General features: G+C 34.2%; 1 protein-coding gene across 2 annotated transcripts in view; it reads right to left on the bottom strand.

The window, feature by feature from the left end:
- Nucleotides 1-11,205, bottom strand: part of LOC128865153 (protein spaetzle 3) — a 125,834-nt gene extending 114,629 nt beyond the window's left edge. Inside the window, exons 1-2 of one of the 2 annotated variants that reach the window (XM_054105210.1) lie at nucleotides 10,745-11,205; nucleotides 5,696-7,040 (exon numbers count right to left, since the gene is read on the bottom strand). In XM_054105210.1, coding sequence (XP_053961185.1) covers nucleotides 5,696-6,737 — 1,042 coding nt within the window. In that variant the 5' untranslated portion in view covers nucleotides 6,738-7,040; nucleotides 10,745-11,205. The remainder of the gene's footprint in view (nucleotides 1-5,695; nucleotides 7,041-10,744) is intronic. The other variant, XM_054105211.1, reaches the window with a different exon arrangement.
- Nucleotides 11,206-19,779: the final 8,574 nt, after the last annotated feature.

Here is a 19,779-nt window from a genome sequence, read left to right as displayed (position 1 = left end):
TACCCTCTTTCTGCCTTGACAAGCATTTGTTTTAATTTTCAGCGTCTTATTGAACCAACCTCGTAGTAGCAAAAAACAAAAAAACAAAAAACGATAAAGTCTATTCTTTGGTGCAACGAAAAAGTGTTAAAGTCAAGCGCTTATTCTGGCTGGCATGCAAATAAACCATTAACCGTTTAGCAAAAGCAACTAATCAACTGATACAAAGAGGAAAGAGGTGACAGAGAATTGGGAAGCAACGCAAGCCAAAGGAGTGCTAATTACGTCAGAAGCAGCTGGCTGACAATCGATGCCAATAGTGTAGCAGAATTCAGTAAACAAATCATCAATGCCAATAACAACAACTACAACAACAACAAAATCCCAACAGCAAATTCCCAATCAAAAGGTTGATGATATCTTCCACACAGCCGTGCAAGGTTAAAGGCCTATAAAAGTAAATGGCAAGGCCGTTTGCGGTAAACTAAATAACAAGCTGTCACACGTGTGCGTGTAACTGCTTCTGTATGTGTGTGTTAAAAATAAAAATTCGATTTAGACCAACTTTGTATATGACATCGTTGGAGCATCACAAAGAAAGATATTAAGAATCAAATCTACTCTCTTATGGCTGCAACAAACGATGGAGTGGAGATGTATTTGAAAGAATTTATTAAGCGTAGCACACTGACGACCTACTAAGCATATTTATGGGTACATGTGAGCATACATATATACACGACTAATGACAAGAAAAAATCCAAACCGGCAGCGAGGTTTAGAGAGTCAATGACAGTATAGATCATTTAAATACGGCAGCTCTTTGTCGAGTTTTAGTGACTAAAACGCTAGGCAGAATCTGAAACCAAGTATGCACACAAGCTTCATATAAAGGGTGGTTAAGTTTCAAGGGTCGGCGTTGATTTTAAATAAAATACAATTTTTGTACGAACTTATTTTCATTTTTATAATATTGGTATATAATATTGATATATATATATATACAATAGTTTCGATGACGCTGAGGCATAATTGAGGTTCTATGAATGTGCCGAATTATCTCATCCTTTAGCTCTTGAATTGTTGCTGGCTTATCGACGTACACCTTTTCTTTCAAATAACCCCAAAGAAAGAAGTCCAACGGTGTCAAATCACATGATCTTGGCGGCCAATTGACATCGGCGCGGCGTAAGATTATTCGGCCATCAAATTTTTCGCGCAAAAGAGCGATTGCTTCGTTAGCTGTGTGACAAGTGGCTCCGTCCTGTTGAAACCACATATCGTACACATCCATATCTTCCAATTCGGGCCTTAACCAGTTCGTTATCATCTCACGATAGCGAACATTATTCACAGTAACTGCCTGACCGGCCTCATTTTGGAAAAAATACGGCCCAATGATGCCGCCGGCCCATAAACAGCACCAATTAGTCACTTTTTGTGGCTGCATTAATTGTTCGGCAATCACTCATGGATTATCATTCGCCCAAATGCGGCAATTCTGCTTATTGACGAATCCACTGAGGTGAAAATGTGCCTCATCTCTGAAGATGGTTTTCTTCACGAAGTGCCCGATATGCATTTTGATTTGAACGCCCGTTTTCATAATAAGCCTGAATAACTTTAACGCGTTGCTCGATTGTGTATCATTCCATAGTTCAAATTGAAAAATGCCAAATGAAATGCAAAAAAACTTGACGTTTAGGTGTGGTTCACATTCAACATCGGCTCTTGAAATGTGTGTTTCTGAATTCCGAATGGTAGTCACGCACCAACCCATTCGGCTGCGGCGGCCGATGTTATGTTAGCGAAGAAATGTCAATTATCACTATGATTTTCACCATCCCTAAATATTCAGTGATAATATCGCAAAGAAGAAGCATGCCAATGAAGAAGCACATAATTTATTAGTTGCAACCGACGGAGCAGTACGAAGGTTCAGACGCATTAAACCTCGCAATATCATATTTCCATAAAAATGTTTTATGTTATGTAGAGTGAAAATACTATAATGCTGTCATATTTAAGTTGCTTGTTAGTCATTTAAAAATATTTATGAACTTATGAAAATTTCAAAAAATTTCATTTCTGAAATTTCGCTTAACATTTCTTGAATGCATTTCTTTCCTTTATGAAAACTCTGCATAAGAGAAAATTTTACTTTCGTGGCCATTTATACGTATATCGCCTGCTCTTGAGTAAGAATTATTTATTAAAATACTGGTATTAGGTAATTCAAGCGCCGATTTTGGTAGTCTGTGTCAAAAATAAAAAGTTTCTTTCCTGCCAAAATAAAACAGCTGCTTGTATAATTCGGTTACTGTAAAAAGCATAGCGCCTTAAAGCTTTTAATTTTATAAGTTACACACCGAATTCCGAATGGCTTACAGTTTGATAAAAATGCTGCTTATTTTAAAAGTTTTCATTAATTTGTCAAGAGCACAAACTTAAGTGTTTATTTACCTGCTTGATTTTGACCACTAGTTAGACAAAATGGCCTATGGCCTACCTAAAATGCCTACTGGGTATTATAATATTAGCCTTAGCATAAACCGCTTTTTTGTAGAATGGGTATATGGGTATCAATTCCACTACTTACGAGTATTAAACTATTCATCGGAGTCGCTTAAGTTCGTCAAGTAAATAACAACAAAAGCCGTCTATGCGTTGACATTTATCACAAAGAGCGCACGAACGGCATAAGTAAAAAACCATAATATTAGCATAAACAATAACAAAAAAAAACAGAAAACACAAAGCAAAGGGTAAAAAGAAAAAATTAATAAAAAGAGAACAACAACAAGTCATATATGTATGTATGTATGATACTAACCTCAACACTCGTCACATAGTATAACACAATAAATGTTTAGCAAAAGCAACAAAAGCTTGCATTTCAACAAATATTTGTCTTTATTTGTGTATTTTTATTTTTAGTAGACTTACTAAGGAATACACGTACGTATGTATGTACGTATGTATGTACGTGTATACCAATGCCTGCGTAGTGCAATATATTAGCATCAAAATATTCCTATTTAATTTTTGTTGTACACTTTGATCTCCGTTCATTCGAATTGAATGAGTGGAATAGCTTAGAATTTGAATCGATTAGATGTCAAACAACTTTACTTCCGAGTTTTTAAGCTAATTTCAGTATATTTATTTAGATAAATTGTTAATAAGGGGGTAAGCGTTCGGGTGAATCACGCCATCGCGTAATCTTAACATTTATTTTAGGCAAAGTTTAATGCAGGTTTCTTATTCTTAGTTTTTCTAATTTAAATATTTGCACTGATTTTGAACAATTAAAGAATATTGACCGTCAGAGTTTAGGGAAAGGAGGGCCAATAAAAATCAATAACAAAACTAATAAAAATGAAAACTTTTTTTAAACTTTAAGGGTGAATTCGTTTTTCAAATAAAGGTTTCAATAAACAACTTTTCTGTGCGTTTAAACGTCATAGGAAAATCTTAAATCTAAGATTTCAATATTTTCTTTTAAAGAGCATCACCAACTATTAAGCTCATTGCGATTATAAGTAGATTCCACAGGTTAGTAGTCCGGGTATTTTCGTGCAGATGGCATGAGAAAACAAAAGATCGAAGTATTTTGAATCGACCTAATTACGAGTACAAGGGAGTAGAATATAAATAAATTATATTTCATATAAAGTATACGTTAATTTGGCCAAATTTTATCTTCATATCACAGGAGCTTTGAAATACACTGAACTAAGCTGGTATAAACTGAATGGAATTGAACTGTAGTGAACTGAGCTGAACTGATCTTCATTAAACAGAACTTAAATGAAGAGAAGTTAACTGAAATTTATTGAACTGAACTTAACTTAGCTTAAATAAAATAAACTAAAGTGAACTGAACTGAATTAAACTGAACTTAACATAACTTAACTTAACGTAAATTAACATAACTTAACTTAATTTAACTATACTTAGCAGAAATTCACTGAACTCAACATAACTTAACTTAACGTAAGTTAACATAACTTAACTTAAGCAAAATTAACATAACTAAACTTAATTTAACTATACTTAACTGAATTGAAATGCTTTGAACTTAGCTTCGCCGAAATTCACTGAACTTAACTTAACTTAACTAGACTGAACTGAGTAAAAATAAATTGAACTGAACTTAACTTAATTAAACTCAATTGAGCTGAAACGAACAGAATTTACCTGAGCTGAACTGAACTTAGTTGAACAGAGATCAATTGAACCTAACTTAACTTAACGAAACTAAAATTAATTAAACGCAGCTGAATTGAACGGAACTGAACTTACCTTAAAGTGTATAAGCATAACTTAACTTAACATAACTTAGCTTAACTCTACATATCTTGAAAAAAAACTAAATTGTTTTGAACTAAACTTAACTTAACATAAATTAGCATAACTTAACTTAGCTTAACTGAGATAAACTAAGCTCAACGGAAATTAATATTTATAATTTAAATTGACTTAAATTAGCTAAACTGAATTCAAAATAAGTAAAAGGTATTATTGATCTGTACTTAACTTAACTTAACTTAATTGAACTCAAGTGAATTAAACTGAACTGAATTAATTTTTGATTTTTTTTGTTTGTTTTGCTGACGCTGAGGTGCCTGCGCACCATACTAACCGTCATTAATATGTGTGTGGTGACTCCACTAAAGACATCTCTCCTCTTTTCTTGAAAGTTTCCCTCAACCCCGGGTCCTCTACCGCATAACTTCGTGGTAGAAGTCCAAGAAGGACACATTCGCTTACTCACCCTGCATCCAGGGTTGGTTGGCTGTTTTGAAAGAACTTATGTTTACTTTACTGAAAAGAACTACTTGAAATAGAATTTATTTTCTTATGGGAGCGTCAAAAAAAAAAACGATTACAAAGTCAGCACTACTGTAAGGGGTCCATTTCTATCGAAATTCATTGGACACGACTATCTTGGATAAGCAACTGGAAGAAGCCGTCTGTTTTGCAAACAGTAGAGCCACCCTCTTGGACCACCCTTGCTACTAAACCGCGATAGTCGGTTCTATGTTATCGGAATGGCCCGGATTTATATCCGACCAAGGACTGTTGTTCAAACAGCATTCCTCGTACATATATGAGAACTGTTTATGCTGGTACAATAACTCACCCCTGCCGATCACCTAACATGTTGTGTTATAACATACCCATAGATATTGGAGGCGAATAGGTGGCGGTACCGAAATCACCTCCTCCGCGTTGTTAAAGTTCTAACTGCATTGCATTTCCGTTTCCCAGAGGAGTGTTACTAAAGGGGCAGAGGAGGAAGGAAAGGTCTTTTGTGGAAACCCTATTAAGGGTCTAACCTATCGCGTCCTAAACCTTCTGCAATTAAGTATCTTCTTACTCAAAATTTAAAAAAATTTCTAAGACAGATAGTTTTTATATCAAAGGGGTAATTCTGTTTTTCACTCTGGTAATTCTGTTTTTCACTGATGCAGATATTTTTAGTTTGGGGCAGTGTTTTTGTCAGCATTCATTTTTTTTTATAATCCACTTTCTTGCATTTTTGTCGATTACTACTATTATATAAGTGATTTTCTAATAATATAACTCAAGATTTTGGTGAGTCACAAATTTCCAGTAAACCAGCAAACTTTGCCAATTTAGTCATAATTAGCACATTTTTTTCTGTTTTTCCCACCTCTTTTCAAATGAAATTTTATTTCCAAGTACTCACCCTTATAACCGTCATCGTAGTAATCTCCCTCTTCGCCCTCCTCCACATCATAATCCAACACTGCATGCACCTGTGTGCGGCCGCCCTGTCCAGCCTGAACACGCGTAAATCCTGGCGGACGATGAGGATATGCTTCGTTGCCAGTACCACCATCACCGCCATCCCCTGCAGCACCCACTCCATCATCGCCACTACTCAATTCATCATCCGTCCTCACTGACGGTGCAGGTACTGCACCATATACTGCAGCTGGCTGTGGTGCTTCGGTATTGGGTGCAGAGCCAAAACTCTGTTGGCCTGTTTGTGTTTGAGTCTTCGATTGGGACTGAGCAACAAATGAAGATGTGCTGTGAGTATAGGAATTATAATATTGCTTTTGTTGCTGCTGTTGCTGCTGTTGAGGTGTTGATGCTCCTCCTCCAGATCCAAAACGATTGTATGTACCTTCACCGTAGGTTCTAGTCGATGACGAAGCCGCTGAAGCAGAGGCTGTGCCGCCAGCGGCAGAGGCAACAGTCGATGCGGAAATGGCTGTCTTGAAAGCGACATTATTGCCATTTGTTTGTTGAAGTTGGTGGCGCTGTTGTTGCTGTTGCTGCTGCTGTTGGTTTATGCTGAAATGACTATAATGCTGTTGTTGTTGTGGCTGTTGTTGTTTTTGGTTATTAAATTGTGTATTACGCGCACCGGGTGGCGGTATGGGCGGCAAGTAGGTGTTACCGCTTTTCAGCCGATTATTATTCTGTGTACTTGGATTGTTGTTGTTGCTATTGTATTGATATGATTGACGTATCTGTTGTTGTTGCTGCTGATGTAGTTGTGGTGGTGCATAGGGATTATTTTTGTAGAATTCTGACTCAGGCGGCGGCGGTGCATCGTCACCGTGCTGCTGCTGATGATCGGCCGGCGAGTAGAGTAAATTGTTGGTGTTGGCAGCCAATTGGTGTGCGGGATGCAGTGGTGGTAGCGTGGCAGTCCACGTAGGCACTTGTTGCGCCAACGCACCGGCACCGAAGGGTAGTGAAAAGTTCGTTAGCGCCATTTGTTTGTGTGTTAGTCACTGGGGTTTTTTGTTTTCGAATACTTTGTCAGCAGCAGTTGCGGAAGGGCATTTTTCACACGCGAGCCAATATTTGATTCGACTTTTTTTCTAACCACTGCTGTTGGTGTTATAAAAGTTTATTTCTCAATTGAATTTAATGTTCAATTGCATAAATATTGGTTTTTATTCAGTTTATTGGAGTTGTAATTTGAGGTTTTCATTTAAATGAAAGACTTAAGCGACGAACTTGAAGTTAGTGCTTGAAATCAGTTTCAAGTGACTGCTAAGAAGATTTTGCTTCCTCTGAAAAAGTGAGATTTAAATATATTGATTGCAGTTTTGTAATGCGAGTTTATTTTGTTTTAATTTTTCATTTTCTTCAATTAATTTGAATTCAATTATTTCATTTCTTGTTTCAGTTTCTATATTTTTATTTATCGATTTTTAGTATCAGTTTTTTATTTTTGAAAACGTATTTTAAGAATTTTCATTAAGGTTCCATAAAAATATAACAAATCAGTGTTTTTGAAATATTTCATTGTTTAGTATAATTAATTCCTCTGTTATTAGCAGCTTTTCTTTTGGAAAGCTTAGAATTTTTTCATTTTTGGATATCAAATCTTTAGTTTTAGGATTTCTTTCAGTCTACTATAACTCCTATTATTTATTATATCGTTTTTTAGTTCCTAATTTTTTAGCGGTTATTCGTAGAATTCTTTATTATTGGAATTTTTATTAGTTTTCGTAAACTTTTGTAGTGGAAATTGGTTTCCATTGAGTTATAGTAGTACTTTTTTAGTAAAAACTTGATTTATGGTTTTTCTCATGGGTTATTTCCTCGTTACTTTTTTATTGTTACTAATTATATTTGCATAAAAGACCTTAAGTTTATTTCGATAAATGTTATAAAAAAAATGTATCAAAAACAAATATTTTAGTTGCTGAATTTTGTCTCCCTTATTTTATATGATATTCACTGAATATTATCTTTCATGTTGAGCAATATTTTATAGTTCAAATCATTTAAAATAGCTTTTGAAAATCTTTAAAAAAAATTTTTACGTTTCTTGGAGATCTATAATTTTTCGAAAATCTGTTGACACAGTCGCCAAATGGGCAGATATGAATTTTTGTAATATGTAATATTTAATGGACTTACTTCGTATTTACAGAATTGTCAGATGATTGAAAACCCATTAAAAAAAGCATTTCAAAAAATTAAAAAAAAAATTAAATTAATTTTTCATTTATTTGGCAATCAAGCCAATTTATGAATCGTCGGTCTTCATATTTAAAGATAATTTTTTGCGTTCAACAAAAAAAATGAAGGTGGCTTTAAAACTTCCGGTAATGCGGAGTATTTAGTTTAAGAAAGCACCATAAAAACGTGTATGGAGAAGTTCTCATCTTGCATCTAAAGCGTTCCAGTACTACTCATTTTCAATGCCATCGCAAGAAATCTAGTCATGTGGTTTTGTATCGAAATTTAATATGAAAATGTGTCATTATTTCAATCATTTGGCGCTCATTCAATATAAAATCAGAATATATGAATCACAAAATACTATAATTCAACTTTTTCTAGAACTCAATAGATTTCCGTGTTCGAGCGCATATTTCATACTCATATGTTTCAAACACCTTTCAAGGTATTTCAAGATATTTGGTAGGATTTTTGGTTTAACACTCTTACTGGAATCTGATTTTTTTTTAATTTTCTTAGTTGGTGGGTAAGATTTTTGACTTATCAATCTCATTGGAGTCTGATATATTTTTTTTTTTCAACTGTTATTGGCGTTTTAGTTTTTTTTGTGCTCTCTCTTTGGTTGTACTTTAAATATATTTATTACTGTATCTTTACCACATACTAAAATTTATCTATTCAAGAGAATTTTGGCTCTTGTAGTTCTTTCTGTATATACAAAAACTCCTCCCTGTGCAATATAAGAAAATTTTACTATGTTTTTTTTTTAAACCTTTGATAGCAAATTTGAAATTTCAGGCTGCATTCATTTTGTCTTACTTAATCGAATCATTTAAATATTCGCTTTTGTCTACAAATTAAATTTAATCAAAATTATGTTTTCCCTCACATAATTTCGTTAAGGAAGAAGTTTATTTATTTTGCAATAAAAAGATAAGTTTTTAAAGTAATTTCTCCACGTATTACGCAATACTTTTAAAATTTATCATTGAGCGTTGAACGTTGAATCTCAAAAAACTTAGGCCACGAACTTGAGCAAAACTTCCGATTTTTTATGATGTTCCTATTAACATATTTTTTCAAATTATTCATTGGTTTGACAACAGTTTCAATTATATTGCTTTTGTTTATTTCTTTATTTACATCCTTATTTAGTAAACTTATTTGTATATATTTTTCATTATTTACTAAATCGTTTTTATGATATTTTAATTTCAGATTTTATTAGTTATTTTCAATATAGAAAAAATAGTTATTTTATTTTATTTATTTTTTATTCTATATCTATTTTGATTTGAATTTTTTTTTTCATTTACTAGAAATTTTTTTATTTTTTATGTTAATTTAGTGAAAAGCAAAAAAACGAAATGGCTTGATCCGTGGATAGACTCAAAAGATGAACAGTTTTACCGCGGCGGTATACGAGATCTACCAAAAAAATAGGAGAAAGTAAAAGCCAGCGATGGGCAATACTTTCAATGATTCACTTGTAACTATTATTTCAGAATAAAGTTGCATTTTCGTCAAAAAAACAGCAAGAACTTAGTTGCGCACCTCATATTTTTTATGTATTTATATATATTTTTTTTTTCAATACATTTTTCAATATTTATTTAATAAAAAGCTTTTATATTTTATTTATATTTTTATATTTAATTCGAATTATTTTATTTAGCAAAAATATATTTATTTCTATTTAATTTTTATTTTTTAATTTAGTACATTTTGTTTTTACATTTTATTAAATTTATTTAGAAAAACTTTTTCATCTCAACTTAGTTTTCATTTATTTATAGTGAAAAGTGTTTCGTTTCTTTCCCTTTTTATTTTTTATGCATATATTTTTTTTTGTTTTTGGTATACTTGTTTTCTTTTTTTAATACAAATTTATTTACATATACATACTATATATATATTTATTATTTTCTTTAGTGAAAATATTTCAATGATTAATTCTTAAATTGTTCAATTTTTTTTTTATATGCCCATTTGGGAAAACAATTTTATTTTCATTTATTTAGTAATGTTTTTTTTATTCAGTAATTCTTTTCGATTTTATTTCAACTTTATTTATTTATTTCATTAAAAGTGTATAACTTTTATTTTTTTATTCAACGTATTTTTTCATAATTATTTAATGAAAGGTTTTTATATTTCATCCATTTTAATTATTTGATTTAGTAAAATTATTCTTATTTTTAATGAATACCCATTTATTAATTTGCTCCATTTTTTTTATTTTTTCACTTTTATTTATTCATTTGGTTAAAATTCTTACTTTTAGTTTCATTCTTATTTTTTTATTTAATATATTTTTTAAATTTTTTTTTTAGTTCTACTGTTATTTATTTATTTGGTGAACATTGTTTTCATTCTTCATGAAAGACAAAAATGAAGAAATAAATGACTTTCTATAAAAAAATTGTACATTTTTACATTCGTGTTAAATTACATATATTTTTTTTTAAATTGAATTAGTAAAATTCCACTCCTTGAATAGGATAGAATTTTTTAACTTGAAGTACTGTATAATGCATGAGTGTTATATTTATTTTATAACCGATTTTTATTTCATTTTTTTTATTTTACATAAAAATAGTGTCTTAAAAGTAGTGCGCTTGGAAACTATATTTATTTTATAAAAATTTACATATTTCTGTACTGCTTTTAATATTGTATTGTATTTTTTCAGTCAAGCTTTTTAAAACTACTGTCATTGCATTTTAAGTATTTATTTGAATTTTATTTCTTCTTTTTATGCACACATCAACATAAAATTTTATTTTATTTAATCTCCACTCACTTTAAATAATTTTTGTTTCCTTCACACACATACGCAATTAATATAACCAACCGTCAGCGTCTGTCTGTATTCTCAACAATTTACACATAAACGCAAAAATTCTAATTATTTTAACAAACAAATCAAGCTACGGCATAAATGCTAAACACACATACACACGTACACGTTCGCTCAAAATTCGCGCGCCCTCGAACGAAAATATGCTAAGTACGGAAAAATATGCATAAACACACGTTTTTAGCAAGACAAAAATTGCGTTTTTCAATATTTTTTTACTTTATTTTATTTCTTTTGAAGCTGCACGCAAATCAATCAATGCCGAATCGATTGTGTTGAATGTTTTCAGTTTGTTCTCAATTAGCATCAAGCGAATGACCGACCGTTCACGGCGAGTAATCGCAAACGACTGCCACTTTTGCGTTGCTGTGTTAACCCGTTAAAACTTCAAGCCACGAACGCCAGCAACATTGCAGAAAACTGTAATGAGACAGACAAAAATACATCCATAAGTACTTATACAAAAAAAATGCTTCAATAAACAGTGAGGAGGGAAATAAATAGGAAAAAAACAAAAACAATAAAGCTGCGAAATACTCGCGCACGCGTACGAGCTGGGCTGAGCTGAGTGCCCATGCAAAGACCAGGCTCTGCTGAAAAGTCATTTCCATGTGTGTACAAAAGCAAAAATTAGTACTCACAGACATACAAACACACATTCGAATATGTTTACGCTCAGCACTTGCCATCTCTCATTTTGCCGCAAGGCATTCGCATGAAATGCGGTAATAACAATAAAAACCAATCCAACAGCCGCACTAATAATAAAGAATATGCAAGAACAACAACAATGACAGCACATCAGAGACGCCATACTGAAAGCAAAAGTGATTTTTCAACAGTTCGATTTTTGATTTCAATTTCAGTTTGCTACGTTCGATGCTGCTGTCGCATTATTTGGCGTGCATTTATATTTGTGCGAGAGTGTGAGAGTAATTTTTTTGTATTTTCATGCTCATTGGAAAATCACCTACGCTCTTAGCTCTCTTTGCGCTCTTTGTGATAATGAAAAGTTATTTATTTATTTATTGAAAAATAATACTACAGGCAATGCTGATTTACGGAATACTGCAATTTTGTTTAACAAAATAGGGGTATTCACACAGAGCTGACGACTCTCGTCATTCGTTATTCGAAAACTGTTTCTGTGAATTTTATATTTGTTTGTGTTGCACACACAGAGAAAGTAAATAACTACCTTGATATGGAATATTTAACACAGGGAAGTATTACAAAGATTCAGTACTCAAAGTTTCTATCAAAGAAGAGCAGAAAAACTCTTTCAGCGTTTAATACTGAAGCCCTAAGGGACCTTATCTTGTTTTAACAACTTGCGCGGAGATATTTGAATATTCTTAATAGTCACTGCTAGGATAACACTTACTAAGAGGATACTTTAATGATTTTAACCGGAGCGTTTACTTTCTAACTAGTCCGGGACCATAAACACTTGTAGTCACTTAATTACACAATTGTTCATGCAAATTTTTTTCGTTAGTTTGTTTTATCAAAAATACAATTAATTGTGTGACAAACACCGTATGAATCAAAGCTTCACGCTTTGTACAAAATTCACAAAAATTTCACAAAATTCAAAAAAATTGCAAATTAATTTAAAATTTACTAATCTATAAATCTTAGACGCACACATCCTGTCCGTCAATTTCAAACAAGCCTTTGATAGTATTCTCCGAGGCAAAATCCCAGAAGCGTTCTCCAACTTGGGTATCAGCGACAAACTTATTCAGCTGGTCATGGCAACACTAACTAACACCACTGGGAAAGTAGTTGTACAACAAGCAGTGTCAAAGCCCTTCGAAATCTCCTGTAGCGTAAAACAAGGCGACGCGCTTTCCACATCTTTATTTAATCTCCTTCTTCACTATGCGATAAAAAACGAAGTGAAGTTTGGAAACCTTTTTAGTCGCTCAGGAATAACAATCGCGTACGCGGATGATATCGTAATAGTGGCAAGGAGCAAAAGACATCTCATTAAAATCTTCTATAATATTGAATTTCGTGCAAAATCAGTAGGCCTTCGAATAAATGAAGGCAAAACTAAATATCTGAAAGTCTCCCGCAGCGAAGAAATACGAAGTCCTGAAAACATCCAAATCGGGACATTAACCTTTGAAGGTGTTCAACACTTCAAATATTTGGGAGTGTTAATAAAAAATGACAACAGTAGTTACGACACAATACAAGAGAAAATAATGGCAGCAAACAAAGCATATTAATCCCACACAAAATTTCTGAAGTCCAAACTGCTCACACGCGAATGTAAACTGCGCCTCTACCAGTCAATAATACTACCGGTCCTACGGCTGCGAGTGCTGGACATTGATAAGCAAAGACAAAAGTAGCTTAAGAGTTTTCGAACGAAAAGTATTCCGAAGGGTGTTTGGTCCCATACGCTGGAACGATGGAACGTACCGAATACGTTACAACGATAAGTTGCTAAACTTATGACAGGGAGAAGACGTCGTGAAATACATTAAATCCCAAAGGCTTCGATGGTTAGGGCACACTGTGCGCATGGAAGACAGCCGCCCCCAAAAATCATTTTTTGTCTAATGACCCGAGCCCGAGGACGTCCAAGTTTAACCTGGCTTGACCAAGCTATAGCCGACCTGAAAAAGCTACGAGTTAGGAGCTGGAGATCTGTTGCTAAGAACCGTGCCGATTGGAAGAGGATTGTGGATGAAGCTAAAGCTCACCCTGAGCTGTAATCGCTACCTGATGATGATGATGATAAATCTACAAAAACTACTGGATAAGCAATCTTATAGCTGATTAAATTTTAGTATAATAAAGTGTAAGTTTGAAGCCGCTCAAAAATCGCGTTGATTTTTGGATTTTTTTTTTTTGCGCCCGACTTTGAGTTTTTTTCATTTACAAATCTTGTCTGGAAATCTTTTACCATAAGAAGTATTGCGAATACCGTTCAATGATAAATTGACTTATTTATTAGGTAAATTTAAAGCCACACTCCACTTAAAGTCTTTGCACTCTCTAAGAAAAAATGCTCTACTGCATGCTATCTGATGGAGTTTCTATTCCATACTTAATTTGCGCTGGAACATTGCATTTTTTGATGAATTCCGAACGTTCGTCGAGGCAAAGTCCGATTGGCATATTTGTAAGAATTTTTTTTTAGCAATATTTTCTTAATTTTTTACGCAAAATTTATGGAAATAAAGCGACGAACATTGAAGCTCCGGAAGCGCCTCGAAAAAAATTTGCTCTGCGGTGCACCTCAAAGCTACCAAAGTAATCATCTGAAACAAAACAATTAAAATGTATTTGTTAAATTTTTTAGATTTCTCTCTGAATTTCAAACCAAAGCTAAACAAACGTTTCTCTAAAAATTTTTAGTAACTTAGCTGGAAGCTAAAGACGTTAGCTATAATAGAAATATGTTAAATTCACGTCCAAAGTCGAAAAAGTCTAGCTAGAAAAGTCTTAAATCATCTCTCTACTTCGATCTTCTGTCGGCTCCAAAAATACTTTTATTCAGAACAACTTGGCCTGCTGTTGGGTAAATACAATAAATGCATTGTAGCGTAAAATTTGTAATACTATTACTCAAATGCAGGCGTTAGACGTCATTGAAAAGTAAATATTTTCTCTTCCTTACACATACAACAAATATGCTGCGCACACACATTCCTCAAATTCACAGAATAACAAAAGACTTAGGCAACAAACCCGACATTTTCCCATATGTGGCAGTACTACGCTCTGAAGTGTTTACCATTAGCTACTAAACAACAATTATCTAATTCAAGTGTGTTCACTTAACAACGTAGCATGGAGTTAAGTGAATGCACACAAGAAATTTATTGAATTATTTTTTCCACTTGTGGCAAATTGCTGCCAACAACTCAATCTCCTAAAATTCAAACTAATTCAAGTGCGTAAAAACACGCGCGCGGTAAAAACACAAAAAAAGTGCAATTAATTGCAAATTAAACAAAAATAAAATGAAACGAATGCAATTATTTTAGTGTAACTGCTTTTACGAGCAAACAAAGGGCGGACTAATATGTCAAATGGCAGCTTCGAGGAGAAGTGAAAGAAATCACGCGAAAGTGCGGGGCGCTCAGAGCGAATGTCAACAGCAAAAGTCCGTGTTAACTTACTACCCACCACCAAAAACATCATCATCAAACCCAACATCATCAACAACAATATTCCATGACATCCCCTCACCGCTTCTGCTTTGCGTAGCCGGCATTTGTACTGCTGATAGACAGACAGACAACCAGCACGAATGACAGGCGTTTATGGTACAAAGCCTGACTGGCTGACTAATATCGACGGGAATGTGTGAGTGCGAGCGCGCATCACTCAGCTAGACAAGCGTTGGCTGTCAGCGCGACTATCTTTAGATAATGCAGCAATGTTGAAGGCATTTGCGCGCCACTATATCACAAAAAACAGCTAAGCAAATAAATTTATTTGCCGCCAATCATTTGTTGTAGGCACAGTGGGTTGTAAAGATTTTAGCGCGCTGCAAATGATAAGCATTACAGCGAATATTTCTTTGTTAATTATTTATTTTTTTAAATTACTAAATTTTTTTGTATGTATATTTTTAATAGTATGAATCCAACGCTTAGCATTCACCTTTTCAAGTATCACAAGAGGCGCAGTCCTCATGACGTCGAGATCATTTTTGTGTTGGCTCTGCCCTAAGAAAGGGAAGAGTTTGATAAGCGTCGAGATCTAAAACTCTTCACCCATAGAAAAATTACATCTGTTGAATAGAAAATTAGTTATTTAGTATAGCCTGTCGTTTATTGATTATGAGTTGTTTAGTAGTGAAAAGTGAGTCGAATATATATAAAAAGTGCTGGAAACAGAGTTAAAAGCTTGGCACAGAATTTTTAGAAAAAATTCGGGTATGCAGTTTTATAAATTATTGACCTTTGGTATACGAAGTTCTCGTTTCAGGTAAATAAAAACTTACACTGACTTTTAAGATATTTTTTAGTCGCTTTTATGCTTTAATATTTAATATTTTTTTATGAATTTTAATATAAGTTTAAAGAAAAATAAAACCATTATTTTTGCGTAAAATTCAAACTTTTTTTAAGGAGACAGATACCTGTAAACGGCCATATTTTCCCTAATTTTCGTTAAAATTATTTAAAATGAAGAAGTCAATATATTTTTTTCAAAATTGGCATACAGTTTATTTATACATTAAAATAATATATTGGCTGTACAACTAATTAATTTCGTATTTTTTTGTTAAAACAAAACATTTATGTAAGTATAAAAGTGAGAAAAATATTTTATTCAAAATATTGTCCATCCGAAGTGGCAAATTTTCCCATCTTTCAGGCAATTTATGGTTTCCATCTCAAAAAAACTTCTCATCTTTTGGGCCGAGAAATTCATCAAGCCATTTTTTAATACCTTCAACAACCTACCGAAATAAGTGGTAATCAGAAGGAGCTATGTCTGGGCTATAAGGCGGGTGAGGTAGAATTTCCCATCCGGCATTTTCCAAATAATTTTTGACCGGTACTGCAACATGTGGCCGAGCATTGCCATGATGGAAAATCAATTTCTCGTGTCTGGTCGCCCATTCTGGCCGTTTTACGGCTATTGCTTGATTCAAACGTATCAATTGTTGCCTGTATAGCTCTCCCTGATCGTCTGGCCCGATTTTAACAGCTCATAGTACAGCACACCCTTCCGATATCACCAAATACAGAGCGTAACCTTCAAACCATGATCTTTTACGCTTTGGGTTGTCGTAATGAATCCACTTTTCATTGCCAGTGACAATACGATGCAAAAACGATTTTTCATTTTTGCATTTCAGACATGCAAAATCGTCTATCAACGGCTCTCGGCTTCAATTCGTGTGGCACCCAATTTCCTTGTTTGTGAATGTATCCGGCTTCTTTTAAACATTTAGAAATGGCTTGCTGAGTGACTTCCAATGTTTTTCCAAGTTCTTCTTGAGTTTGACATGGATCTTGATCGAGTAATGCCTCCAATTCTTCGTCTTCAAACTTTTTTGATGGACCTGATTGCTCTTTGTCTTCTGTGTCAAATTCACCACTTTTAAGTCGTGCAAACCACTGCTGACATACTCTAACCTCTGGAGCATATTCAGGATAAGCTTCTGAGAGTAAACGACGTGCTTCTCTTGCACTTTTCTTTAAATTGAAGAGCACAAGCAAACCTCCCCGCAAATGCTGTTTTGTTGGAACGTAATTTGACATTTTGACTGTAATAAAAAAAATGTGTGTGTTTACTAATATTCACTGTGACATATCAAATTTACTTGATTTTTTGGCGTGCTTTAACATAGAATAGCAGTGACTGTCCAAATATTGACTACATAAATAGATATGAGGTTAGTAACCAATACGAAATTAATTAGTTGTACACCCGATAAAAAAAAATTTCTTTTTGTTTTAATCTTTTAAAATGGCGGATGTTCACTCAATTCTTCCAGGAAGATCGCAGCGGGGCTTCTCAACCGGCGGGCATTGTAGCATCGGCGTCAGTGACCTGAATACAAAAAACCAAAAATTGTTTTGTTTATTAATGTCGCGGAATAAAATGCTTAAAAAAAATGAATTTTGAAAATAATTTTTTCGAAAATTTTTCGAAATTGCAAATTCACATAGAAAATAATATCATAAAAAAGATGTGCAAAAATTTCAGGGAGATCGGTCAATAACTTTTCGAGTTATCGTGTACGCCAATTCGAAAAATATAGTTTTGAGAAAAACGCGTCTAAAGTGACAACGTAACTATGCCTCTCCCAGCGCTCGAACGCAAAGAATAGAGTCGTCACGGTTGACGATCTATAATATAAGAAATAATTAAATTTACGTTCTAAAAATTGTTTGACATATTCTTAAAGGGTTATATTCACATTTTATGGAAAAACAAAATTTTTTTTTTGAAATTTTACAGGCTAAGGGGACAGGATGTTTCGGATTGTCCGATTTGGGTCAAATATATACCGATGCCATTTTAAAGGTAGCTTCATAGTACTCCTCTCATAGAAATCTTTGCAATGAGAGAAAAAGGTGCCAGGTCCGTACTAAATGGTGGATGCATAAAAACTTCCCAACCAAGCTCCCGGTATTTTTGGCGAGTCACTACAGACGTGTGTGGCCTTGCGTTTTCCTGATGGAACACAACATCAATTCTGACCGTTTCTGGCCAATCGCTAGCTTCAAACAGTCCAGTTGTTGATAGTAGAAATCGCCATACGAAAGCAATTCATAATAAATGATTCCTTTCAAGTTCCACTAAATACATAGTAGAACCTTCCGGGCCGTTAGTCCTGATTTTGCTTCATCACGCTTTGACTACGATGGTTTTCCCACAATATTGGCGTATGTGACCCATTTCTTGCCGCCAGTTACCATCTGTTTAAGAAATGGGTCGATTTCATTCCGTTTAGCCAAAGCTTCGCAAATGGAAATTCGATTTATCATGTTTTTTTGGTGTGGCACCCAAACATCGAGCTCACTTTTAAATCAAATCCATCCCTGCGCGAGTGGTTTAAAACTGTTTTATGGACGATCTTTAGCTTCTCGGCGATTTTATTACTACTAACATCCTGGCTAACTTTGATTATTTCTGTCGATCTGTTGACATTATCGACATTTCCTTTAACATCAAAAATGCCTGAACGGAATCGACGAAACCAAAATTGTACGTAATTAGAAAAGATTTTTTTTTGTAAGTGAAATGTCACCTTGACAACGGGCATAAACTTTGTTTGTCGATATTAAATAATGAATTTTTTCCCCCTAAGGTAATATTAAGTATTTCTCTCAAGCTTTAATCGTTGGTGCTTTCAGTCAAAGGTCTGAGAGGAGTTTCTGAATAATTTATTATTCTGCTGTTGCGAAGGTTTATCATTGGTTTTATGCCCTATCAAGTAAGTTCAATCCGCGGAGTTGAGCGCACGCAATAAAATATGCAAAAAGTGTCTTGTTATTCCGAAAAACTTAGATACATCTATTCTAATTGCAATTACTGCGATAAATTACGCCATTGTATTTAGTAAAAATTTTAGAGATATGCAACCAGATTTTTACTACTCGTATACTGGGTGATCTAGAATGTTCTATAGTTCGGGCCACCAAAAAATGTTGTGCTGTTTTTGGACCCATTACAACAACGAATGCAACAGCAAACTGTTGATTCAAGCGATTACATTCTGGTAGACCGATCGTAGATAAGATGAGGAAGTAAAAATTTTGGGGATAAGTATAACTATTAGTTAGTTTATCTACGAAATTTGTTGTGCAGTAACACTTGGTTTTTACGGCTATGTAAGATGACGTTGCTCAACACCAATAGCGCCGTCAGAATTGGAAAGGACCTCTCCGAGCCGTTTGATACCAAACGAGGTTTCAGACAGGGTGACTCCCTGTCGTGTGACTTCTTTAACCTGATGTTGGAGAGCATCGTGCGAGCCGCAGAACTTAATCGCTCAGGCACAATTTTTTATAAGAGCGTACAATTGCTGGCGTATGCCGATGATATTGACATCATCGGCCTTAACAACCGCGCTGTTAGTTCTGCCTTCTCCAAACTGGATAAAGAGGCAAAGCGAATGGGTCTGGTGGTGAACGAGGACAAAACGAAGTACCTCCTGTCTTCAAACAAACAGTCGGCGCACTCGCGTATCGGCACCCACGTCACTGTTGACAGTTATAATTTTGAGGTTGTAAAAGACTTCGTCTATTTAGGAACCAGCATTAACACCGATAACAATGTCAGCCTTGAAATCCAACGTAGAATCTCTCTTGCCAACAAGTGCTACTTTGGACTAAGTAGGCAATTGAGTAGTAAAGTCCTCTCTCGACGAACAAAACTAACACTCTACAAGACTCTCATCATGCCCGTCCTAACGTATGGCGCAGAAGCTTGGACGATGACAACATCCGATGAAGCGACGCTTGGAGTGTTCGAGAGAAAGATTCTGC

The sequence above is a fragment of the Anastrepha ludens genome, chromosome 5 (assembly GCF_028408465.1).
Source record: "Anastrepha ludens isolate Willacy chromosome 5, idAnaLude1.1, whole genome shotgun sequence".
NCBI lineage: Eukaryota > Metazoa > Arthropoda > Insecta > Diptera > Tephritidae > Anastrepha > Anastrepha ludens.
This window is presented reverse-complemented; position numbering and strand designations above follow the sequence as displayed.